General features: G+C 48.9%; 2 protein-coding genes across 5 annotated transcripts; both read left to right on the forward strand.

Moving 5' to 3' along the window:
• Positions 1-868: 868 nt before the first annotated feature.
• Positions 869-9,296, forward strand: HMX2 (H6 family homeobox 2). Its single transcript, XM_058698026.1, has 3 exons — positions 869-974; positions 7,005-7,273; positions 8,209-9,296. The coding sequence occupies exons 2-3, from the start codon at positions 7,006-7,008 to the stop codon at positions 8,760-8,762; spliced, it is 822 nt and encodes a 273-aa protein (XP_058554009.1). The 5' UTR covers positions 869-974; position 7,005; the 3' UTR covers positions 8,763-9,296.
• Positions 9,297-12,975: 3,679 nt separating this feature from the next.
• Positions 12,976-24,687, forward strand: BUB3 (BUB3 mitotic checkpoint protein). Of its 4 annotated transcripts, none has more exons than XM_058698029.1 (8): positions 12,976-13,090; positions 13,559-13,753; positions 14,358-14,427; positions 16,256-16,407; positions 19,028-19,186; positions 21,203-21,380; positions 21,896-22,112; positions 23,091-24,687. In XM_058698029.1, exons 2-8 carry the CDS (start codon positions 13,559-13,561, stop codon positions 23,104-23,106), a joined length of 987 nt encoding a protein of 328 aa, XP_058554012.1. In that variant the 5' UTR covers positions 12,976-13,090; the 3' UTR covers positions 23,107-24,687. The 4 variants fall into 4 exon arrangements, with proteins under 4 accessions (XP_058554012.1, XP_058554010.1, XP_058554011.1 ...); XM_058698027.1 differs by having other exon boundaries at positions 13,041-13,143; XM_058698028.1 differs by having other exon boundaries at positions 13,042-13,143; positions 24,341-24,687.
• The last annotated feature ends 1,243 nt before the right edge of the window (positions 24,688-25,930 follow it).

Consider the following 25,930-nt stretch of genomic DNA (forward strand, 5'->3'; position numbering starts at 1 on the left):
CTACCCAATTCCTCCAGGACATTCCATTGCAGGATGCCAGGGCAGCCCCTGTCCCCTACCCTAGGACACTGAACCAACACTCCAGATTTTATCCATTCGATGCCCCCCCCCCCCGCATCGCAGAACCTAGCCTTCTCTCCACCTACCCTAACTTCAGACCCTTCCCTATCTGCACTCCCTGTCAGTCCTCAAATCAGTGCAAATGACACTGTCTTTCTTCATCACCCAAATAGACACACCAGCAAACCACACATAGGGGACACTCCTGTGTGGTATAAACACTCGCCCCACACACGAACACATTAGATAGACCCTAATGAACCCCATACCCAGGTGCTTGCGGTACACCCACCCACATATGTGTTCATCATCACAGCTATCGCTAACACACAAAGTCAGGCATACCTTGTTTGAGGGGACCCTGGGCAGCTGGTTTTCTCTACAGCCTCAGGCTAAGTAAGGCAAGCTGGGTAGAATCCCTTGCTAAGTAAGGCAAGCCTGAAATCCTTCCAGCAGGAATGCCTCGTGCATTCCTCCTCTCCCATCTGGGACAAACTATCGGAGCCTGCCAACACCCCACCACGGACTCCCATACTCCTATGGGCTGGGACCTAACTCGGAGCCGAGGTCCCCACAATGTGGGGCTCTGCCACTCTGAGCGCCCTCGATCGCCTCCGGGCCCTGGGAGACGGCACAGCCAGCGCGCGAGCTGTTTCTGTTGGCAACACAGATGTATTTCTTTTATTTGGTAGTAAATAGAGCGGGTGTGTGTACATCAAACAATAGCAGGACAGATATAAACTGCCCCCCCACCCGCCACTGGGCGCTCATTCTGAGCCGGGACGTCCTCCTGGCAGGCTCCCGGCACGCCAGAGCCAGAGGCCCCGCCGCGAGAACCCCAGAGCGCTGTCCTCTCCTCGCTCCCAGAGCGAGCGTCTGGAGGGTAGAGCCCGAAGAAAGAAAGAGAAGGCAAGGTCGGTGAGATTTGCTTTCTCTTCTGCGGGCGGGCGCACGCTGGGCCCGCTAGGGCCTGGGCGATGGGAGCGGGGTCCGAGGGCTGCGCAGCCTTTGGCCTTTGGGAGCTTTGGCGAGGCCTCGCGTTGTTGGGCTTCCCAAGCCGGCGCGACGCGCCCTTGCGTGAGCGCGGGGCACCTCAACTTCCCTCGAGGGGCGCTGCGGGGTGCAGGCTTAACTGCCCGCCTCCGAGACTCCATTTTGCCCCACCTCTCTCGGTTTTCCACGCCCCGCGGCCCAGTGACCCATCCAGAGGGCCTCTCCCCTTAGCTATCTAAAACCAGACTCTGCAAAGCAGCTAGGAAAAGATGCCTCCACTGGGTCGCCAAGATGGAGTCAGGGTGCAAGAACCCTGAGCTCCATAGAAATCCCCTCTTGGGATCCGGAGCGCAGCTGGGCAAGCTCGGGGGACTACTCCTGCCAGGGCGCGGACACGTGGCCCCGAGGAGGCAATCCGCCAGGCTCCTCCTCCAGGCTTCCCGCCCACTCTCTGCCCACCACCTCGCCCTGCCTGCCCGCTCTCCCAGGCTCCTGGGTGCGAGCGATCCGTGCGTCCCGGCGTACGCCTCTGGAAGTGTGCGCGACAGGGTGCACGTGCCCCGGTCGAGGTGTGCCGGGCGGATGTTGACCCTTTGATCTATAAACAACTGGGGGTTGGATGGGTGACGAAAGAGAGGAAAAGGTCGCAAAAGATAGCTAGGCCGGCTGTACTTTGGAGCCCTGCCTGGTGCTCGGACCCGGATCTCGAGTTGAGATTTGGGTGCGCTTGTCCCGGAGTGTGAGCCCCTCCTGTGGAAGTCCCCTAAAGGCTGCTCGGGTGGGGAGCGGCAGCTTCTGGAGAATCTGGTCTCAGACGGCAGCGCAGTCCTAGCTCTCCCCGGGGTCCATTTAACCGCCTGGGATTTCCTGCCACCCTTGTCGTGCCTCTACGATCCGGTAGACCTTCATGCGAGCGTCGGGCAGTTTCGGAGACCTGAGGCAAGGGATAGCCGGAGGCTGTGTGCCTCGTTGGAGAGTTCCCAGGAGGTGCACACTGGTTGTACTCGCCCAAACCCTTCCTTGGCTGCTGCTCCAGACGAATCTGCCGGGAGAAACTGCCCAAAATCTGGGTCACCGGGGTTCCAGAAGGATTCCTTCTGGCTGCGGTGGAAGAAGAGGAAAAAGAGCTGGGGTAGAGGTGTAGAGCGACCGAGCGAGCGCCCCGGAGAGCGCGTTGCGCCCATCACTTAGGAGCGGTCAGGTGGAGTCACCTGGTGTGCCTCACCCGAGCGCAAATGTCTTAAAGAAATAGAAAGAATCCCCTTCTCTCCTGAGCTCCTCCGCCGCCCTCGCCCCCCGTGGTGATGGAGTGCACGCATCAGATTTTCATCAAAGTTCTATTAAGTGAAACATAGGTTGCAGGGCACCCTTTGATTGAAACAGTTTAAATTTTAATTGTGTTTTTAATTTGACATATAGTTGCAGAAAGGAATGACACTGCGTCGCCAAGGGGCGGTCGATTTTCTTAATTTCTCCCAGAGGAATTGATGAGTCTATCAGGCCACTAGATTGGAAACCCATTAAAGCTCTCTGGTTAGGCTGTTAATTGGAACTTGATGGATGTGGGGGGGGGGCGGTGTCGGGGCTCGGCTATGCTGATCCAATCTTCATGACTTTCTGTTTTCCAATAAATTACACAATTCATTTTCCAGCCGCAGATTACATAAATTGTACACCTCTGGGGCTCTCTTTTTCAAATAGGGAGCCCTTTTCCCCAAAAGCCTATTGCGAGATGTCATTTGCACCAAAGAACGAACAGCAGAGGTCCTTGAATGAAAATCGAAACATAATCAACGTTTATACTTAGAAAATTTATTGAGATCATTTTCTCTGGTATTTCCTTATTTTAAAGTTTGGACGCGCCATATATCATAATCCAGTCCCGTAAAGGTGGGGGGGCAGACTGTGTTTAATATTTATCGAAGCTTGATTCCAAGATCAAACTTGTTTATGACTTCATCTGTCATTTCGGAGGGAGCCTTCTTCCACTATTACTCGGCTCAGCCAGCCTATTTCCCAACTGCTGCAGAGCAGAGAGGATCAATTTTTATTAGGCTCGGCAAGTTTGCTCTGGGCCGCTTTAATATTGAGCAGTGGCATAATCTCGAGACCTAAACTTTAAGCGTCCTTTCAATCTCGGAAAGTTTATCATTCCTTGGAACCCGGTTGTGTCTAATTCCTAGGGAGGGAGCGATCCCCAAAATGAGGAGGGGCCAGAGCCCAGAGTTTCCGCGGTTAATCTGAATGGAGCAGGGAGGGGCGGAGCTATCCCGAGACTCCGAGGGGTGGGGTGGGAGGTGGTGCGGGGTTGAACGATTGCTACACTCGAGGGCAGAGAGAATGGGTGTCTGTGGGTGCTGGTTCCTGGAGCTAAGGGTTCCTGGGAGTGTGTTTTACAACTGTGCTGGGCCCAGGAGAGGGCGTCTGGGCCTTTGAGCTCTGGGTGATGTCTCGGGGACCCCCGGATGCCCCAAAGGGATGGTGGGAAGATCTAGTCTTGGCCTTCCGGCCCCTATGGTGTGACTGCGGTCAGTGCACGGGGGGAGGGGGAGAGGGGGGGAGGGGGGGCGGGAGACAACGCAGGTGACCCGTTCAGAATAGCAGAGGAGAGCCCAGAGGAGAGTCCTTCGGGTAGCAGAGCTGGGGTCCGCTGGTCTCCGCCACGGCCTCCCCGCCTCCGTCCTGCTGCCACCATCACTTCCTTGGCTAAGTGGGGAGGGTGAGTGTGCGCGCGCGCGTCTGTGCGCGCGCACTAGTCAGAGCTCAGAGAACGTTTGCGGCCTCAATGCGTGTGAACGCGTAAGCGTTTATGCAAGCGCGTGCATACAGCTCAGCGCGTGCGCGTGAAGAAGTGCGGGGTGTGCAGGTGACAGAAGCTACGCGGGACTCAGTTGTAGCGCACCTCTGTGTAGACCAGACGGTCAATGCGAGAGAAAGTGGGGTGCAAGCAGAGTACGAGGCCAGATGGCTCCTTTTGACCTCCCAAATTAGCCTGGGGTGGGGGTGGAGGTGGGGGCAAAGTTGTGGGGTCGCAGGGCTGCGTGGTTTCCTAGTTTTGAGTCCTCAAACCAGGCTGCATGGGTCAGCTCACACCCCTCCCCACCTGAGCTCAGTCCCTCGCTGCTTCCGGTCTTGGAGTTGCATCTCTGAAGCCTACCCCAGAGCCCTGCCGCCACCTCTTAGGGTCCCCGCCCTGGCAGAGGCCAACCCCGTGGGCCCTTGACCCCGTGCTCGGAAGATAGCTGAGGTCCTCACGGACTCCATGCCAAACTCCATACCAACGTCTGCTCCACCCCTCGCCCCCTCCCAAGGGCCTGGTATTGGCAGTGGAACAACCTTGAGCTTCAATCTTGGTTACTCTGCCTGGGCTGGTCACTTTTTCCCCCCGGGAGCCTCAGTTTCGCCGCCTGTACAATGGGGTTAAAGATCTGCACCACAGGTTGGCTATGAGGATTAACGCGAAGAATGATGGGAGGCTCCCGGTGTGTTCCAGGTTGCTGGCACCAGGTATTTACTAATTTGGAAGGGTCCAATCAACACCCGCACCCCCCCCCCCCCCAACTCTGCTTTCTTCCCCAGAGGGTGGTGGGTTCTACTCCTCGGGCTGGCCAATTTCCCTTGGGATAGCCTTGGCTAAGGCCAGGAGATAACGCCCACTCAGGGTGTTTGAGGAGGCAGAAAGGCCGCAGGCGGCTGAGAGTCGGCTGTGTCTTTCCAGGAACCTCCCCTCTGTCCCCCAGCCGTGCGGGAGCGCGCGGGACAGGCTGCGACGTGGCCCTGGAGCTTGTGCCGCGGCCGCGCAGAGGACGCACAAATTGTATTTCAGCGCCGGGTCCTTCCGGGTTAATGAGCTGACACCATGATTAAAGCTGACCATTTGTAATGTGTCTCGACCCCGCCGCCGAGCCCTGAAGAGGTTAATGCGGTGACGGAGGCCGGCACCTGCCCCTCGCCGGCCTCCCGGGCCGTGGCGCACAGCCCCTAGCCTCCACCCCCTCGCCTGCCCCTGCTCGGCTGCTCCGCCGACTCCTAATCAATTAGCCCATTAACGAGCCCTTCGAGGAGTTAAGTAGCGAGAGGTTCTGCCACGGGTAGGGCTGCAGTCGGTAACTCACCGAGGCTAATGATATTATAAGCGCTTTACTCAATAACCCCGCGCGGCGCGGGCGAGGAGGGAACTGCACCGTCATGGTGTGGCGTCTGCACATTTGTGGGGACTGATTCCAGAGTCTCCTATCACCTTGGTTGCATTTGGGGGAATATCTTAGGGGCAGGGGGCTCCCAAGAGCTCTTGGTGGAGGGGTCCTGGGGTCGCAAACCGAGCTGGTGTTGCCTGAGTGCCTCGGGGCCTTACTTCACCTTCCTTTCCTCTCAGCTTGTGTAGACAACTGTGCCCCTGTAATGTTTTGCCTGCGCCTGGCTGCTTCGAGGTCCAATAACAGCTGATAGGGAATTAAAGGAGCAAGAACCGGGGCTCAGAGGTCGCCAGGAGGAGGGAAGGAACCACGGTTTATTGAGCACTTACCCCTCACCGCCTCGGAGTTGGCCATGCAGACCTAACTATAACTTCTTCCAGGTAGGAATTTCTTCCCCCAAGTTTAGGAAAGGAGGAAATCCAGGCTCAGAAGGTTTTAGTGTCATGTTCAAGGTCACCCAGATGAGATTTGAATGGACTTTGCCCAATTCTAAAATCATAACCCGTTCTCACCTCTTTCTCCTTTTCCCAGCATCAAAGCGCCTCTATTTCTGCAGTAATTCTGTGACCTGCAAATTTGCCAAACAAACAAACAAACAAACAAACAAACAAACAAAAAACCCCAGAAACTTGTGAAATAGAGAGTGGGCTGTGGGCTATTCAGCAAAAGTTTACTGAGTCCCTACTATGAGCTCCTAGGTCTCCTGGGCTTTCTGCAGCTTTCCATCCCTATCTAAGGACATCCTCAAAACAGGAGAAAGGGGGAGATGCTAATGAGAAGTTCATTCCGCCAGGGAGGGCAGTGAGGCTCTGACTCGTCCTGGTTCACAGCCTGTAAATGGTGGGGCTGGGACGTGAACCAGGATGTGTTGCCACAAGATCTAGGTGTCTCTTCCATACCCCCAAGGATCTTGCAGCCCTGTTGGGCCTGCGACAGGGGTGGGACCTGTAGGCTGGGATGGTCAGAAGTTGTCTGCCCCGGGCCTGCCAGTTAGGGTCCCAGGGAGGGCATCAGTTCGGAAGCGCATGCTCTTAACCACCCCCCCCCCTCCCGCGCCGGGCGCAGTGGTCTGCGGGGCGCCGGCTCTGCCTGCCGGTCCGGGGCCGGAGGGGTGGGAGGGTAGGGAGGATCTTGGAGCAGCCTGTACCAGCTCCTCCGGCGGTGCGAGGACCGTCGCCTGAGGGAGGCGTCGGGCCGCTCCAGCTCGGAGCCCCGCGCTGCCCCTGCCCCTCAAGAGGGCCGGAGTCCGAGCGGTCAGAGTCGCCACAGCGGCCAGGAACCTGGGGCTGGAATCTATGCTGCTTTCCGCCCGGCTGTCCCTGGATGCACACAGCTGATGCCCGCCGGGTTCTCGGCGCGCTCCGGGGCGCACAGTCGCTGCGTGCCGGGCCTGGGCTTTTTGAAAATTTCCGGGGCCGCTCGGCGGCGCTGCGATTGGCCGCGTCGGGGTAACCTCTATGCAAATGAGGCCGCGCCACCTCCGCGCCGGCGGAGACCCCGGGAGCTGGCGGGCAAGGAAGGGGCATTCGCGCCGGGGCTGGGCGGGCGCACCCAGAGTCGGGCGGGCAAGGATCCCCGCGCAGCCATCCTGTGCCCGCGTGTCCCCCGCGCAAAGGGGACGCCTCACCAGCTTCGCCGCCCCCTCCCCCTGGCTCCCCTCCCCGCCCCTCCCCCCGCCTGCCTGCCTGCACCACCTTCCACCCAGATCGTCTCTAAAGGGAGTTCTTGGTTTCCTCCGATTTCTTATGAACCCAGGATGGGCAGCAAGGAAGATGCAGGCAAGGGGTGTCCGGCGGCCGGCGGCGTCTCCAGCTTCACCATTCAGTCCATCCTGGGCGGGGGCCCCTCCGAGGTGCCACGGGAGCCCGCCGGCTGGCCGGCCAGGAAGCGCAGCCTGTCCGTGTCCTCGGAGGAGGAGGAGCCGGACGACGGCTGGAAGGCACCTGCCTGCTTCTGCCCAGACCCGCACGGCCCCAAGGAGCCGGGCTCCAAGCATCACCCCCCCATCCCCTTTCCTTGCCTGGGTAAGGATCTCACGCCGCCGGGTCGGCCGCGAGCAAGCTCTAGGGGCGGGAAGCTGTGCCGGGGTCCAGGCCCCCTCTGGCCAGAGCCCCGGCCGCCCAGGGTCGAGGGAGGAGGGGAGGGGACGCGCGCGTTGTTGTCTCCTCCTCCCGGAGGGGGCCCGGGAGGTGACTGGGAACACAGACCTCGCGCGGCGCGGTCTTGGAGAAGGTTGGGTTGGAGGGAGAGTGTACCACAGCGGGCTGGGTACAGGGCCGGCCGCACACACGGCTCTGCCCTCAATATCCCCCTCGTACATCGGTCGGATACTCTCCGAACAAGAGGTCTGGAAGTCGGGTGCCAGCGGTCCGTCTGTCTCTACCGCAATCTCTTCCAGCATCTTTTTTCTCCTCTCCATCCCTCCCCGCCCCCCACCCTCGGCCTGATTACCACTCCAAGATGATTGACAATGGTGCCTTTCAGAGACGGTTCCTCTTTACAACATCTGACGGAGGGGAGCCCCGCGTTAGTCCTTAGCGTGATTTCCGAACAAACGGCCTGTGAAATGATGCCATACTATAAAGCTCGGGGAACTCTGCCAGCTCAGTTATTACAAGGCAAAATCACCTTTTAAAATGATGCTAATGTCCCCCTCCCCCCCCCCCCACCGTCCAGACCTCCTCCCCCTGTTGCCACACGTCCTTTCACGAAGCTGGGGGCACCGAGACCCCGCACTCGAAGCGGCTGGATCCCTCTCCCGCCGCTTTCCAAGGCCAGGGTGCTGGGCTTCGGGTTCCGGCGAGAGGGAGAAGAGAAAGGGGTTGGGACCAAGGCTGCAGCCGCCGGCCGCACCCCCCCCCCATCACCACCCCCGCCCTCCCACCCCGGGTCCTGGCCAGAGCTGGGGCTTTCTGAGGCTCCCCAACTCCATGCCCTCCTGTCTGTTCTCACTCCCCAGGTACCCCCAAGGGCAGCGGAGGCGCGGGGCCCGCGAGCTCGGAGCGCACGCCTTTCCTCTCTCCTTCGCACCCGGACTTTAAGGAAGAGAAAGAGAGGCTCCTGCCCGCGGGCTCGCCGTCGCCAGGGCCCGAGCGGCCGCGGGACGGCGGCGCCGAGCGGCAGGCGGGCGCCGCCAAGAAGAAGACGCGCACGGTCTTCTCGCGCAGCCAGGTGTACCAGCTCGAGTCCACCTTCGACATGAAGCGCTACCTGAGCAGCTCGGAGCGCGCCTGCCTCGCCTCCAGCCTGCAGCTCACCGAGACCCAGGTCAAGACTTGGTTCCAGAACCGCCGCAACAAGTGGAAGCGGCAGCTCTCGGCCGAGCTGGAGGCGGCCAACATGGCGCACGCGTCGGCGCAGACTCTGGTGGGGATGCCGCTGGTGTTCCGGGACAGCTCGCTGCTGCGGGTGCCGGTGCCGCGCTCGCTCGCCTTCCCGGCGCCGCTCTACTACCCCGGCGGCAACCTCTCGGCCTTACCTCTCTACAACCTCTACAACAAGCTCGACTACTGAGCGGCCGCCGGCCCCGCGCCGCGCTCCCCGGGGCCCCGGCGCGGGGCGGGCTGCGGCCGGAAATATTAAGAAATACACCATGTGTATTCGTTATCTCTTATTTATGGCCTCTGCCCTACTTTTCGTTTCGAGCGTTTCGGGTATTTATCGGCCTTTTCTCCAGCCACATCGCCTGCTCTCGCCTCCTCCCCCCCCCCCCCCCGCCAAAAACCAGTACGCTTTAAAAACCATGTCGGAGGGGATGTCCTCGGGTGGTGGTGGGAAAGGGGGTTTCGGCCAGATCGACAGTGACCGGTAGAAAAGAAATATCAGAAAAACGCCAACCAAGCCAGGTACACTCCTCACCCCATATAGACACCTGTATGTAGGTACACGCACACGCAGCCGGCCAAGCCAGCGGGGGGCTTTGGACAATGAGCTCAACGCCTCTTTTCGTTTCCCTCGTCCCGAGGATGGGTAGGGGCGAAAGGGGGAGATTTCAGATCTGTAAATATTTTTAAAGAGGGGAAAAAAAAATAAAACATTTTAAGCATCGTTGCCAACTTTGGTGAGATTGATTGCCCAGCGTGCTGACGCGCGGCTTTTCTTCGTTTTTGGTGGAAGCGTGCGACAGCAGACGCCGGCTCTCCCCACGTGGAGGGTGGGACCGGGGTCAGGGGTTAAAGGTGGCGACCTTGGCGCCGCCGAGGCGGCACGTGGGCTGGAGCTGCACCCCCCCCCCCCCCCACTCCGTTGATGCCCAGAGTCCTGGCTCAGGCCACGGTGCACCTGGACGGGAATCCAGCTCCGGAGCCCGCGCGGAGAGGGACAAAGGCCGGGAGCCTCACTGCTGAAGCGCTGCCTCCCGGGACCCAGTATCTACCCCGCACTAGGAGCGCCTTGGGCTGGTCCGCAACAGGGCGCCCTGCGACGTCGTGCAACCCGTGCCACGAGCCTCCTTCCGAGGGCGAAGGTCAGGTGGGGTGGCGCTGCCTGAACCAGGTAAAGAGCCCGCTTTGCTCGTCCCTTAGCCTGGCGCGACAGGCTTGCAGCCGCTCACAGTTCCGAGGCCGGTGGCACACTTGAGCGTCCCTCGCGGCGCGGGAACCCGGCGCCGAAAAGAGACGATTCGGCTGAGCAGGGATCTGAGGCTGGAGACTCGGCAAAGAAAGCGCGGGAGGCAGAGGCGCTTCCCCGCACTTTCAAAAATTGTTGTTGTTTATAGTTTTCATTGTGCGTGGCTGAACGGCGGGGTCAAGGGCAAGCACTTGGCCGGTCGCGCTGAAAGGGAACGCGGCGCGCTGCCTGCACGCCCACAGGCTTTCGCGCCACGGGATGGGAGGGCGAGGCGCTCAGAGAATAGCCGCGCGAGCGGCATGTAAATCGCAGAGTTTTGCAATGTTTGACCGCAGCCGCCTGTTCCTTGTAAAACGTCGGAAAAGATGGCTGGACCTTAGAGGAGGAGGGTGGCTCGGTGTCACGTGGGGAGAACTCCCCGGCCCTCCAGCCTCTGGTCCTGAGGTCCTCTTAGTCGGTGCAAGGGTGCTGGAAGTGCACAACGCGGAAGTAGGACCTCACCCTCTGGAAGGAAAACAGTTGCGTGATAGACTGGTCTCTGAGCCGAGAGGCATCGAAATTAATCAGCGTTTTATGAAAATATAGGATATCTATTAACCGTCTATGTGACCCTCAGTATTCTGCCTGAAGTGCTGGGTCTCTTGTCCACATTTTGAGGTCATTGTTTTCCTCTCACCTAAGCTCTCATGAAAATTACAATCTCTTTCAAGATGACGTCAGAAGGATGTTATCCAAGAATACATCCGCCTATTCTGTTTGTTCTAGTCCACTTATTTCATTTCAGCTTAGTTAAATACAGTAAATATTTACTGAGCCCTAGAACTTGCTGAGAACTCTGCTGACTATTGTATAGTCAGAGAGGGAAAACAAAAGAGACACTGGATCCGTTGTCTTCTAATTTATTTGGTCCACATATTTTATTTCCATGAAGTTTTTCTTTCCAGATGACCCACTGTAAATTCTTCTTTTCCTTTAAAGTTGTTATTTGAATATTCCATGGAGAAATAACCCATTTTCTCCAGGAACTACTTGTATAGGAACATTCCATCCATATCATTATTGTCTGCATTTCAATAGATTATGTGTTCGTCAAGCAATGATGGTTTTAACAGCATTGGCTCACTATATCCTCCTTATGCTTACTACTCTTATTGGAAGTGGGTTTCTCTAGCCACTCTAGTCTCTGAATGGCAGTGATTTTGCCCTTAAAATGTCAAGGATGACACTTTTCAAGTTTGTCGTATAGTGGATATTTCAATCTTTTCACTAATCCAGAAATTAGCAGTCCAAGATGATCCAACAGTGTAATTAGTTTCTAGGAATTCCTCTCTCTTACAGGTAACTGATTGTTAATACACACACACACACACACACACACACACACACACACGACTTGAATTTGGATTTAAAATGTTCAAGACTCCATTGTGGCCAGATCTCCTATCTCGAGACTATCAATTCATTTGAATAATCAGCAAAATCATCAGCCTCCTTTCAGGCTGTAAACTGGATTTAAAAGATTGACGGTTCTTAAAACTCAAATAGAGTTCAGCTGCAACTGCCTGCCCAGAGGGACCTGAATCATACACACACGGTATAATGAAATACACTTAGATTTTATTAGCAGATAATTCATGTTCAGAATCTCGAAACTCTAATAGAATTAAATAAACAACTGGAAGAGGGAACCAAATAGAATTATTTGGAGATAAAATTATTTAGCCAAAGTTAGAATGGGGGCAAGGCACTGCATTTTAAAATTCTTAACCTCACCATTAACTTGTTGAGAGAGAACAGATAGAGAACCAAGTATGAGGACTGGTGAGGAGGGAGGGCAAGAATCTGTTCTTTTAGGAGTAATATCAGCACAGCGGGCAGAAGGGTGGTTACTGTGAGTGTGTTTATTGTGCTGAGAATCATAAAAAGAAGTGCACCTGAATAGTGTATGTGAATGTGTAAAGGCCAACAACATTTTTTTCTCTATTAGTGTACCTTAAAAGTTAAACACTTTAACTCCAACAATTTCCTTCCACTTCATAGAAAATCACACAAGAAAGTAAGTTTTTTTGTGTGTCATAAAAGGCAGCGAAAAAGCGGTTGCAGTATGGATTAAAGTAAATATTGCCAGTGAGTTTTTGATATTCAAGAGTAATCGAGTCACAGCATTCTAGGTATAAATTAAGAATTACTTTTCTTTCATGGATATTATGTCAGTTACAGAAGCAACCTTCTTGATTCTCCTATTTCTGGAGGAGTCTAGACACAGAAACTCTAGGGAGTTTTTGGGGTGGAGGTGGATGGGGAGAAGCTGTCATTGTAGCTGTCATTTTCAGACTCTGCTGAAACATATGTCTAAAAGAAGCTTTTGAGCTTTAACGCACTGCAGAGTAATTGTTTGTTTTCCAGTCTGTCCACCCTTCTGGACAGAGTCCCCCAAGAACGAGGACTGTTTGATTGATGCATCTTCTCAGAGTCCCTCACCAGGCCTGCTCAATAATTGTTTGCAAAAAAGATGGAATGGAGGGATAAAGCCTAGTATAAATAAGGGTGAATTTCTGTGATATCGATAGATCTTAAGACAATGGGAAATGTGAGACCCTCGTTCACAGGTGGAAACTCCAGGAAAATGGGAACAAATCAGGGCAAAATAATGCAAATGATTAGGGCAAATATTTCCTTCTCCACTCCAATTCTTGGTTAACTTCATGGCTATATGCATGTCCAGTGAAAGGGAGAATAATTTATTTCTATAGATGTATTGACCAAAATGGGATTTTTTTTTTTTTGTCTGAGAGACCGAGTCGGGGTGGGGGGACCCTAAGGGTCAAACTGGAAAGAGCATCTATCCCACTTACTATCCAGAAAACCGGCAGGGCGTCGGCCCCAGGGAAACTACATTTCCCAGCGTGCCGCACAAGGGCGGGAGAGAGCGTGAGCTCAGCCTTGGCGCGATGCTCTTTGGGAATTGTAGTTTCCACTCCTTCCTCACGGGCTGGGGGGCTCAGCCTTGTGATAAAGGGAGACCACGTGATCGGAAAAACCGTGGTTTGCCTTTGAGCCGGAACAAGATGACTGGGTTGACCGACGCCGGGCCTCGGAGCGGACCAATTGGCGGCCTCGAATGAGACGTTGGCGTTTGAAATTAGCCAATTGCAGCCATGCGCTGGAGCTTCCTCTCCGCCTCTTTCGCCCAGCCCGCGAGTGCTCGGAGGGAAGCGAGGAGGTGGCGCGTCCGCGAGCGGCGGCCAAGTTGCTTCTGAAGGGAGCCCAAGGTAGCGGGGCGAGGCCACTGGGCGCAGGGACGGACCCGTCGGGGACTCCCCAGGTCCGGAGCTGCCAGAGCCGTCCGCAGGGAGCCCGTTTCGCTTCCATCTCGCTCTTTATTTTCGGAGCGTCTGGGGCGGTAGGCCCGGCGGAGGGGCCGGGTTGCGGGAGCCCGCGGCGGGCTATGCTGGGGGCTGGAGTTAGGGGTGCGCCGGTAGCGGTCGGGCCGGTTGGGGCGCTGAGCGGGGGCGGGGGGGAGGAGCGGGTGAGTCCCGACCGCGGTGGGCGCGCACGCTCCGCGCAGGCGCAGACGCCCGGTAGCCTACGTTCGCTAGTTCCCTCCCCGGTGAGACGGCCCCTTGCCGGCAAGGCACCCCTTCACCGTGACCCCCCCCCCCGCCCCCTCCCCCCAGTGCTCGGCCAGCCCAGCACCCCGTCCTGGACCTTTGGGGACTGACTGGTCGCTTGTTCCGTAGATGACCGGTTCCAACGAGTTCAAACTGAACCAGCCACCCGAGGACGGCATCTCCTCGGTGAAGTTCAGCCCCAACACGTCCCAGTTCCTGCTGGTCTCCTCCTGGGACACGTCGGTGCGCCTCTACGATGTGCCGGCCAACTCCATGCGGCTCAAGTACCAGCACACGGGCGCCGTCCTGGACTGTGCCTTCTACGTACGTGTTCTCCGTTCGCGCACCTGCCCTCTTTGTTTTCGGGTATCCTGTGTTCAGAGCGTCCTTCTAACAGCATCGGGTGGAAGCTTTTGTCCGTAGGCATTCGGGTAGCTCTTGACGTTTTCCTGAACACCCGTCTTGAGCCAAATACCGTGTTTTACTTTAACTTTTGGCGTTGGGGTTATGTAGAAGTCGGAAACTCGGTCTCCTTTCCAGTGGAGTAACCCTGCAAACTTTTTGGATACATGACACTTGTATTTGAAATTTGCCCCAAGACGGTAAAATTTGGTTGCTTTATAAAAAGGAAGGTTTTTTTTTTTTTTTTTTTTTTTCCCCAACTAGGAGATAGAAATGAAATGCCTGTTTTCCTCTCAGCCAATGTGCTGAAATAGTTCTTAGTTTGCTGATGTGGTTTTTGCTTTCTTTTGTGCGCTTGGGGTTTTGTGTGTGTGTGTGTGTGTGTGTGTGTGTGTGTGTGAGTGTATGTGAGAGAGAGAGCTCACATCCTGAACATAAAGTGAACAGATGGCTGTAGGAACCGGAATTTTGAAACACTGTGTAAATGTCTATAACTTTTAAATGTCTTGAAACTTTTATTTTGTAGGATCCAACGCATGCGTGGAGCGGGGGGTTAGACCATCAATTGAAAATGCATGATTTGAACACGGATCAAGGTAATATGGCCACATTTCTACCAGTTTATTGTTTTCTCAGCTCAGGTACTAAAGTGTAAATGTTTATTTAGAAAAAGTGGCTTCTGAATTGCTTAGTTCCCAAGTTGTTCAGGTACAAGTAAAAGTGGCTTAAATTTAGGACTTTTTAAAAAAATGATCATCGTAAGTTACTGATCACAAAATACCGTGCATTTACTTTCTCAGTAAATTCAGTTCCATTAGGATCTCCATTCTAAGTCTTTACATGAAGTTGCCCTTAAGGATATGATTTTAACCTGTCCTCAGAAGTGGACCGGATTCCACAGTAGTGTCCTGTACATTGGGATTTTCCAGGAAAGTGGTGATGTTTGAGTGTTCTTTGTTCTGAAGCTATTTTGGTTCAGACTGAAGGAAGATAGGTTTTTAAAAACTAGATATAAAAATAGTCATCTCCAGCTTCTATATTCCACTTGTGTGATTATTTAGCCTAGAATACGCCTGAGTTGCATTTATTGGATGAGTAATAAAATGACACATTTTCTTATAGTTAATTTAAGAAATTAACTGAATAAATTAAGAAGTTAATTAAGGTGCAGGTAGGAAATGACTTACTCAATTTTTTATGGTAACTTCGGAGCAGAGCAGAAGTGCAATGGAACTTAAATGCACAGAGCTCTTGGAGCATTAAAAAAATGTCTTTTTTGTATATGCATCTATTAGGTAGAGTTGTACTTGAAGCAATTGGCGAGGTACAAAGATATGACTACATGAGGGTGAGCTGGACAGTGGGAGGATGGAAAGAGGATGGACACAATATTGAGTCAAAAAAACCCAAACAATTCAGAAGAGGAAATTTCATGAAAGTCCCCTTGTCATGTAACTTAGAACTGCAGATGTTTGGTTTTGTTTGTTAGCAGCTTATTCCACACAGTAAGTTAGCTTGCAGGTTTGGGTCCTCTTTGTTGGAAAACTTAGGAGAAAAAACACACTGAAATACAAAGATTTTTGATCTGGAGACTATAATTAAGGGAATTAGCTGTTTATTCGCAGGAGGTCATTGCCGAACTTCATGAGGAATTTGTGTGTGTGTGTCAGTGATATGTTTTTAAATAGGTGATTTTTCTGTTTGAGGAGCAGGACCACATAATCTTTGTCGTGTCCTTAGCATGTGGTGTAGATTTTGGCACATACTAGACATTTAGCAGATGTTAGTTGAATGAATGAATGAGACTGGGTGAAGAGTTGAAATTGAAAGGAAGGAAATTGTGTATTGGAGACTTGATCCACCATTTGAAAGCCGAGGGGACTCATCCTGAGACTCCCTGCCTTCCTTATCCCCTAGCTTTCAGATGATACTGTTACCACGTAAATAAGTTTCTTATAAATATTAATCTAATGCAGCAAGTTTTATCCAGTTCCAGAAGACCAGAGGTCTCTACTCATTCATTCATTCAGCAGATACTTGCGTACCTCCGTGTGCCAGAACCTGCAGTAGATAAAGTCAGAACCGTAGAGTTTGACAAGGTTTCTGATTTTTAAGGAATCTAGAATCAAGTGAGGAAAATAACAGCTATGCCACCCATTTAATGCAATGTGAAATTCAAGTCAGCCTTTGGTATGTGTCATGCCAGTGAATCAAACTATGCATTGTAAGGTGAACAGAGGAATGGATGACTGTAGTCATGGAGACATTTTTCCGTGTGCGGACGTTTTCATCGAGTTGGTGGAAGCGGATTCATTCCAGTTTAATGAATGTTTCCTTCTATTCGCTTGAGGAATCTTTGTTCAGGAGAGATAGTAAAGGTGGGTGATTTTTTTTTTTTTTTTTTTTTCTCCCCCCCCACTGTAGAAAATCTTGTTGGAACCCATGATGCCCCTATCAGATGTGTTGAATACTGTCCAGAAGTGAATGTGATGGTTACAGGGAGCTGGGATCAGACGGTTAAATTGTGGGATCCCAGAACTCCTTGTAATGCAGGGACCTTCTCTCAGCCTGAAAAGGTAGGCTCTTTCCTTTTATAACAAGAATTTTAGTTTCACGGGTGATTTGACTTGGTACATGTTTGCTGAAGGTGGTGTTGAACTTGAAGGTTAACTACCAGTTGATGAGGAGTGCCTGGCTGGCTCAGTGAGTAGAGCAGGCGACTCTTGATCTCAGGGTCGTGAGTTCAAACCCCATGCTGGGCATATAGAATGCTTAATTGAGTCTGTTTTACAACACAGATGTTTTGAAGCAAAAGGAAATGAATTTTGGTGTGTGGGTTAACTTTTTTTTTTTTTTTTCCTGTTGTCCTCTTTGTGCTAGATGGCACTAGTAAATAAACCCACTGCTGTGTATTATTAATGCTTTAAATCCCAGGACTGAGAAGCAACTCCGTGCCTTTTCAGAGAAGTCATTTAGCAGAGACCGTTGGATTGCCTTAAGTTGGGTTTGACATGCCCAAACCAGGGAGTAGGATGGAACGTCACTCATTTTCACTTAGGACCCGAGGTTTCATTTGAGTGGACTGTTAAGAGGGTGAAATGGGTTATCGCTTGAGGTGAGAAAGGTGTCCTGCATTCCTTGGTTTTTGCCATTTGTGTATTTATTTTTATTATTGATAGATGTAGTTTGAAGGCTGTACTGAGGGAAGCTTTTTAAAACTGAAACTCTGTGTATTCTAACCTTATCATCTGGACAGTGAAAGTAATTGAGCATTCTTGCTGTATCCTCATCAGCCTTTATCAGGTGGTAGTTGATTTTAAAGATTGATTGTTTTAGCAGTTTAAAGGTATCCTTCACTTGAATCTATTTCCTTAGTGTAAATATACTATTCAGTTCCTGTTAGCCATCATTATATACTGTAGTGCATCCAAAGAGCCATTATTTTTGTCACATCACAGTCGAATCTACTCCTGGCAAGACCTTTGTTCAGAATAAAATAATTGCATTGTTTCTAGTTTTGATTTATGGTTGTATGTAACATGTTAAGAGCTGTGATAAATTGCAGACAGAATATCGTATAATGGACAGCCACACTGAATCAAGCTGCTTATTGGTTCAGCAAGGTTCATTATGTCACTTTTTTTAATACTTTCTTTGATAAATGTATAGACCTAGTCAGTGGCATGACAGTGGTTTCACTTGATTTACGATCAGTGGGGATAGAAAGCCCTATTAGAAGCTTGTGTGTCACCTGTATAGTAAAGATTTAAGATAAAATTCCCAATCTGATCGTGCTAGTATAAATCGATCTCTTTCTGGATTCTGTGTTTAAGTTTGGCGTTTCACATGTCTTAGGTTAATTTCTGGTTTTCTGCAAATGTGTTTTTTGAAGAAACTGGTAAAGCTTTACATCTTTCTTATTTAAATGTGCTTAACTAAATCTACTGTTTTGAATCTTTTTAATTCCTCGTAATTTCCCTTAGTCAGATTAGTTGGTTGAATTTGAAGGCCAGATTGTGGAGAGGATTTGATTGTTAATTGTTAAACCTAACTTGGTTATTTTTGGTTGGTGGTATGTATTTAACACACTGGTGGCTACTAACCTTGTGTTTTAACCACTGAACGTTAAAGAGGTGTCTTACATTGCATGGCCTGGGTTCTGTTCATTTTTTAATAGTGTTTCTTCAGGTTTTAAAATACTAAATCAGGTTCAATTAGAGTTGCTTATTAGTTGAAAGTAATAACCAGAGTACAATTATATATCTAAAGTCTAGATTTAAAAAAATTCTTTAACGTGATCAGGAAAATACATTGTGCCACCTTTTTCATCAGTTTGCTGTCTGGTCCCCAAATAGCATGTTTGAAAATAAACCACTTGAAATGCTTGCTTGCAGGAAATTCCGTAACTTGTTATAAAGGAATTTTTTGCGAAAAGTCGTTGTAATACTGCAAAAAGGGCATGATGGGGGCGGGGGATAGATGCTTTTAGGGGAGAAAATGCTTTTTAAATTTTCACTAATGATGAACTTTGTCTTGAGTGTTTAGTATGACATCAGGGCACAAGAATGTGCTTTGTCACATGCCAGACCACTGTCCTCGTCTTTTGAGTTCATATGCCACAAAAAGCAACTAAGCAGCTAATTAACGATGGCTTCTTCGTTCTTCTTAGAAAGGCCTAATTTTATTCAGTGTGACAGCTGAGAAAAATCAAGATTTTTAGAGTCAAACATGAAATCTTTTTTCAAAAGGTGGTCATAGAAAAATAACTTTGAAAATGATTATCTTATGAAAAGTTAGATGCCCGTGGAGAGGTTTCTTGAATTGTTTTATGGCTTTATTGTTTCCTTTTTGAGTAGTTTTTATGGTTTTATATTGTCACTAAATGAAACAAGAAGACTGGAAAAATTGTTAAATAATTTGTTTTATCACCAAGAGAATTAAATCTTCCAAAGTGTTTTTGCAGAGTTAGAATGTACATAATACAATACCTCGCTAAGTATTAAGAATATATTGGGTTGAAGATTTTGTGCAAATTACTTGGTTTGTAAAGCTGTAATATTTAGAATTTAATACCGGTGTTTGAGAACCTGATTGGCTAACTTTTTTATGGTTTTATGATTAGTGGACTTTTGGGGGACCAAATATCATTTTCTGGCAAATAGGTGGACTTTAGTGAGTTTTGGTCTTTCTTGAAAGGTGTATACCCTCTCAGTGTCTGGAGACCGGCTGATTGTGGGCACTGCAGGCCGCAGGGTGTTGGTGTGGGACTTGCGGAACATGGGCTACGTACAGCAGCGCCGGGAGTCCAGCCTCAAGTACCAGACCCGCTGCATACGGGCTTTTCCCAACAAGCAGGTGCGCACCTGTCCCCCCCCCCCCCCCCTTCTTCAGTTTGAAAATAAGAGGATCTCACTGGTCATTGCCTTTTAAAGCTTCGCTTCTCTTTTGTTTGTAATCAGTAGTGGTTTAGAATTTGCTGTTACGTTTTCAGCAGCCTTGTGTTACAGAGTAGTGTGTTAACCCAGTTTCAGAGAAGACCTTGACGTTCAGAGAAATCAAATCATCTACCATGGTTGGAACAGAGGTCTTCTGATTCCTTGGTCCAGGATGCTTGTCAGGTATACGGTAATCCAAGAGGGTTTTGCAGACATTTCCATTCACCAAACCCATGAATTCAGACTTAGATCTGGAAACTCAGGATTATGGAATTGGCTCTTCTCTCTCTCTCTCTCTTTTTTTTTTTTTTTTTTTTTTTTGGCCTCTTTGTAACCCTAACACGAATGGAGTTCTTTAGCAGGTCTGACAGCAGCACTTGGATTTAAAAAAAAAAAAAAAAAAAAAAAAAAAAGCCACTGAAGTTAGAGAGGCCATGCTCTTTACATAATGACTTACTCTTGATATACAGGTTCTCCTCCCTTGTCATCACTGCTAAACAAGACTGCCCTGTTTATTACTGAGCCCCTTCTCCCCTCAGATCCTGAAAGTTTGAAGGAGAGTTGGTGGTGTGGTCAGCTGCTGTAAGAATTTTACAAGAGGAAAAGTCATTAAAAACGGCAGTTATCTTTGGAATCTTCTGCTGTCCTTTCATGGTTGAGGAGCTGGATGCAGTTATGCTGGTTATTCTCTTGGCCCTTTATCTCAAAAGGCTAGTGCCTCAAATGGTGATCCCTGTTCTTTTTCTCAGGAAATTGTAAATTTCCATTGAAGATAAGGAATGGCAGTTATGTGAAACTTTTCTAGATCTAAGCATGTGATTAAAATATCCTTGCATTTATCAATCTCATTTTTAGGTCACATCTAAAACTTTGTTAGACTATCTCTAGTGGGTCACGGAAGTTTCAGATTTCACTGTTTTTTTTTTTTTTTTTTTTCTCCCTAAGTAGTTCTTCAGGAATAATTTGTTTTCATACCTTGAAGAATTAAAAAAAAAAAAAAATCAAATACAGACTCCTTATTTTATGTTTTAGTTTCTTTGACATATTGTCATTCCAAGGAAAGGTGAGAAAAGGTTTGAAATGGTAACCCACTTTTGAACATTGTTGAAAATCTGTGTCGTTTATGTGTGAGCTCAGCTTGCTGTAGTTCAGTGTAAGGGGCAGGATGACTGAGATGGAAGGCTGGCATTCTAGCTCATTTGGATCATTGATCCCCCCACTGGAGGAATCCCCCTTCTTACAGTTGTTGGAGGTAGAGAGGCCCAGGGCATAGCAAATTATATCCAGCTGATGGAACACATTTGAGCCCCATTTGAGCCCCCTCTGGACAGGACGAATAAATGATACTGAAGCCCTTTAGGATTCTTGTCTATATTTTAAAAAGTTACCAGATGTGATAGATTTATTGTTCTTTTTCTATAGAATAGGTATTCATGTTCTTTAAGTTTTGGAATGGTCATAGCTTTGTTAGTACAGCTTAAAACCTACACCTGGTTAGGGGCGCCTGGGTGGCGCAGTCGGTTAAGCGTCCGACTTCAGCCAGGTCACGATCTCGCGGTCCGTGAGTTCGAGCCCCGCATCAGGCTCTGGGCCGATGGCTAGGAGCCTGGAGCCTGTTTCCGATTCTGTGTCTCCCTCTCTCTCTGCCCCTCCCCCGTTCATGCTCTGTCTCTCTCTGTCCCAAAAATAAATAAAAAACGTTGGAAAAAAAAAATTAAAAAAAAAAAAAAAGACAAAAGCTAGATTCCTAGAATTAAAAAAAAAAAAAAAAAAAAAAAAAAAAAAAAAAAAAACCTACACCTGGTTAAAACCTGGCTGTACTTACCTTTCATTTCTGAAATAACCGTCTTTAGCACAGGTTGAATTTGGGAATCAGTGCTTTGTTTTGGGAAGCTGGAGTCACCAGGTTTGTCCTTCTTTGCTTCCCTCTTGGCAGGGTTATGTATTAAGCTCCATCGAAGGTCGAGTGGCAGTTGAGTACTTGGACCCGAGCCCTGAAGTGCAGAAGAAGAAGTATGCCTTCAAGTGTCACAGACTAAAGGAGAATAACATTGAGCAGATTTACCCGGTCAATGCCATTTCCTTTCACAACATCCATAATACATTTGCTACAGGTACGGGATGGCAGGTGAACCTGCATCGCATCACTGAGATAACAGATTTTGCTGTAATTGAACATGAGGCATTTATACTTAGGCAGAGTTTAAAAAAAAATTGTGCTTGCTTTTTCTGATATTTAGGGAGCAGAAATTTTATGTGATCCTCTGTGGGGAAAATGTGGGTCACTCATGTGACCTTAAAAATTAACCGTTAGGGGCGCCTGGGTGGCTCAGTCGGTTGAGCGTCCGACTTCAGCTCGGGTCATGATCTCGCAGTCTGTGAGTTCAAGCCCCGCGTCGGGCTCTGTGCTGACAGCTCAGAGCCCGGAGCCTGTTTCAGATTCTGTGTCTCCCTCTCTCTCTGACCCTCCCCCGTTCATGCTCTGTCTCTCTCTGTCTCAAAAATAAATAAACGTTAAAAAAAAAAAAAAAAAATTAACCGTTAAAGGTCCTGGGTTTTGTTTTGTTTTGTTTTGTTTTCTGTGTCTGCTTTTTAAGAACCCTTTTACCTCTCTCGAAATGACTTGTAGGTGGCTCTGATGGATTTGTCAACATTTGGGATCCATTTAACAAAAAGCGACTGTGCCAGTTCCACCGGTACCCCACCAGCATCGCGTCGCTTGCCTTCAGTAGTGATGGGACCACGCTCGCGATAGCATCATCGTATATGTATGAAATGGATGACACGGAACATCCTGAAGATGGTATCTTCATTCGCCAAGTGACAGATGCCGAAACAAAACCCAAGTGAGTATGCTTCACCTGTACGTGAGCCTTTGCTTGCATTCAGCCCAGGATTTATTAATTTTTCTAAATTCATGAATAGCGTTGTTGATGCCTGCTCGGTATTACAGCTGACTGTAGGGTTGGAGTTGATTTTATCTTGTTCTCCCAAGCCTTCAATATCCGTAGGTTGATAGACGTCTGATGGATAAAATTGTGCCCAGTTGTTGGGCAGAGAAGAATGTCAAACTCTCATTCTTCTTGAATAGGCACTATTATTTGAATCTCTGGAGTTATTACTAGCACAGTGCTTCAAAATTAAGTTGAGGAATTCAAGAATAATTTATTTTAGCGCCTCTGTTTAAGATATTTGAGAATTTGAACCACCAAAAATCTTTCCTCTCCACCGAGGTTGTTCCTTTAATATTTACACAAAGTGAATGACCTTCGGGTCTTACTGGAAACCCAGAATAATGTGGCCTTGCCTGGAATAGCAGATTTCCGTAGTTTTGAAACTTTCATAGCTGTCTTTGGCTCTTGGTTGTAACTGTTGACAGAGAGGAACAATTGACATTTTTTTTGGTACCAACAGGGCAAAGCTCTTTACTTAATTACCTGTACCAGGCCTAAGGGAAAACTGATACTTAGGCGCTTGTTAAACCATAAAATACCTGCCCCTGCGGGTCTTTGTCCCTGTTCCCTGTCCCTCTCTACCCAGGCCTCAGTAAATATAGAATGACCGAATGTTTCCAAGATTCTTCTACTTTTCTGAGTTAAAATGGTTTAACACCCTTGCTAAATTGGTTGAGTCCCAGAGAAGGGGCAGAGTGTTAAATATTTCATATGATGCATATTTTTACAGATTTGACTTTAGCAAAGACTTAGTATGTGAAGCCTGTCGGATAAAGGGCTGTGTTTGCATTTAATCTCTCACTTTTGTGTTTCTTGTCCTGGCCGGCCATTTTGATCTCATGCTGTTCTTTTTTTCTTTTGAACTTGTAGGTCACCATGTACTTGACAAGATTTCATTTACTTAAGTGCCATGTTGATGATAATAAAACAATTCGTACTGCCTAATGGTGGATTTATTACTAATAACAAAGAAACCAGGGAAATATATTAATCTTAATATTATAAGAACCTGAAAATAATGGAAAAGTGGTTTTTGTTGATTTTTTTTTTTTTTTTCTTTTCTTTTAAACCGAACACTCTTAAGTGCATGAGACGGTTGATGGTTTGCTGCATTAAAGGTATTCGGGCAAACAAAATTGGAGGGCAGTGATTGCACTTTTGAGAATCAGTTTTGACCTTGATAATTTTTGTTTCCACTGTGGAAATAACATGTTTGTAAATAAATACAGGTAATAAAAACCCCTTTGCATTCTTTCTGGACCTTAAATGGTGGAGGAAAAGGCTCTTGAGCCATTTGTTTCTTTTGCTGGTTGTAGTTGCTAATTCTAAAGCTGCTTCAGACTGCCTCATGAGGAGGTTAATCTACAATTAAACAGTATTTCCTCTTGGCCGTCCATTATTTTCCGAAGCAGATGGTTCATCGTTTCCTGGGCTGTTCAACAAAGCGAGGTTAAGGTTAGACTCCTGGGAATCAGCTAGTTTTCAATCTTATTAGGGTGCAGAAGGAAAACTAATAAGAAAACCTCCTAACTTCATTTTGTGACTGTAAACAATTATTTATTAGCAAACAATTGATCCCAGAAGGGCAAATTGTTTGAGTCAGTAATGAGCTGAGAAAAGACAGAGCATATCTGTGTATTTGGAAAAATAATTGTAACGTAATTGCAGTACATTTAGACAGGCATCTATTTGGACCTGTTTCTATCTCTAAATGAATTTTTGGAAACATTAATGAGGTTTACATATTTCTCTGACATTTATATAGTTCTCATGTCCATTTCAGTTGCCCAGCCGCTGGTGATTAAGGTTAAAAAGAAAAAAAATTATAGTGAGAATGAGATTCACTTTAATGGAATGCCCTGAAGCAGAACACGAACTTGGCTTGGCCTGTTCTAGCTGGTTCCAGATAGTATTTCTGTTGTCAAACTTTTGGTGTTTCATATGTATTCTTTGCACATGTACGTTTTTGAATGGGACTTGGATGTCTACTGAAATTGATCTATGACGTGTTTTTAAAAAAATTCTTTTGATAACAGAGAAAGGTCTTAATTTTAAGTGTTTCAGTGGAAACTTAGTGCAAGTCTGAACCCATCTTTTGAAATGTATTTTCTTCATTGCAGGTCCACGTAATCATCTCGTGAAAGTGGTTTCTCTGTGGAAAGCTTTGTTTTGCTTCCTACAAATGCATACTTATCCCCTAAGGGATGCGTTATAGTCATTGTGGACACCTTATTTAGTATGTGGATTTCCCAGTTTTCTGTCTTAAAACAACTTGTCTGTGTGCCCTTTCATGCTGACTTTGTGTAGGGTGAGGAGTCTTTGTGTCCTCGTGCGGTGGTCTGAAGAATTGTCCCCACCCCAGCAAGCCCCGTGGTTGTTTATGAGCAGCTTGAGCTCTTTTTTGTAAAATAATCTAAACCTGTTATTTCCGTGCTGCCTAATAAATCAGAGATTCAGAACCCTTAAATGTTGGATGTTTTTAAACGTTGGTAATTAATGTAATTTACTTCATAAAAAGGCTTCTGTAAAGCAAAACTCCCTCCATCAAGGGCCTGGTGGGGATGACATTGTACCTTTAAGTCCACACTGCCTCGTTTAATTATGCCTATTCTGGTGTACGTTGGGGATTCAGTCCTGGCTAAAGTGATCTGTTGGAGTTGTGCCATTTCCCTGGTGCCCTCTTCTGGATCGGCGGGGCCCCTGAGCCGACTGGGCTGCGTCACAGGGGGGGCACGGACCGTGCACGGCTGACGGGCGCCCTTTGGCGTGGCGCTCTCCTGGTGCCGGTGCGGGAGGGCACATGTGGCCCATACATCCCTGGGCTGGCGCGGTCCCCGTACGCGCGCACACAGAGCCAGATGACAGACCCGGCTGTACTTATCCATCAGATGCTAAATCAAAGTGAAGCCCTTGGGATGGTCAATAATGTAACAGCCAGAGACTAACTGACGGTATTGGTTCTTTAGTGTGATTATGTGCTTTTTAGAGTCATAACCACTTGGTCGCGGACAGAGCATAAATTTAAACCATTGTTTAACTGAAAGAGAATTAATACGGTATTGTCAGAGGTGACTGAAATTAAAGCAACGTTTGGGACCTGTTTCAAGTAGATGGTGTGGGAGAGCTTTTTTTGGTACTTCTGTGTGGATGTCCTCTCCTCTCTCCTGAAACTCGTCTCAGCCTGAATGTGTCTCCTTGCCTCCCCTGTGGACCGTTAGCCACTTCGCGGTTTGCCTGCTTATGATGACAGCTGCTTTCCCCCCAAATGACCCAGTGTGATTCCTTAGTGTTTTCAGTGATTTCCCTTCTCCACGGTCTCGTCATGGTTTTTAAGTTTCTCTTCTGTTATTTTATTTTATTTTATTTTTTAAGTGTATTTGTTTATTTTGAGAAAAGAGAGTGTGTGTGCACAAGCTGGGGAGGGGCAGAGAGAGAGGGAGCGAGAGAATCCCCAGCAGGCTCTGCACAGAGCTTGACCTGGGGCTCGATCCCACGGACCGGGAGATCATGGCCTGAGCTGCACACAGTCGGGTGTCGGGCGCTCAACCGACTGAGCCACCCAGGTGCCTCGCTTACGATGATTCTTTCTGCTGCTGCTCTCCCACTGTCTTAAAAGGGCCTTCCGCCCATCTGGGGGCGTGCAGCAGCCTTCGGTCTCTGTCCTAAGTTCTCCCATCTTGTGGAGCAGTGACTTTCAGACCTCTTAGCTG

This window comes from Neofelis nebulosa, chromosome 13 (genome assembly GCF_028018385.1).
Source record: "Neofelis nebulosa isolate mNeoNeb1 chromosome 13, mNeoNeb1.pri, whole genome shotgun sequence".
Lineage (NCBI taxonomy): Eukaryota > Metazoa > Chordata > Mammalia > Carnivora > Felidae > Neofelis > Neofelis nebulosa.

What these genes read in the sequence shown, in the direction of transcription:
- HMX2 (XM_058698026.1), top strand. Translation starts at nt 7,006, where the DNA reads ATGGGCAGCAAGGAAGATGCAGGCAAGGGGTGTCCGGCGGCCGGCGGC. An exon ending in CATCCCCTTTCCTTGCCTGG is followed by an intron (nt 7,274 to 8,208) that starts GTAAGGATCTCA and finishes CTCACTCCCCAG; the next exon opens with GTACCCCCAAGGGCAGCGGA.
- BUB3 (XM_058698029.1), top strand. Translation starts at nt 13,559, where the DNA reads ATGACCGGTTCCAACGAGTTCAAACTGAACCAGCCACCCGAGGACGGC. An exon ending in TCCTGGACTGTGCCTTCTAC is followed by an intron (nt 13,754 to 14,357) that starts GTACGTGTTCTC and finishes TTTATTTTGTAG; the next exon opens with GATCCAACGCATGCGTGGAG. An exon ending in GGGCTTTTCCCAACAAGCAG is followed by an intron (nt 19,187 to 21,202) that starts GTGCGCACCTGT and finishes CCCTCTTGGCAG; the next exon opens with GGTTATGTATTAAGCTCCAT.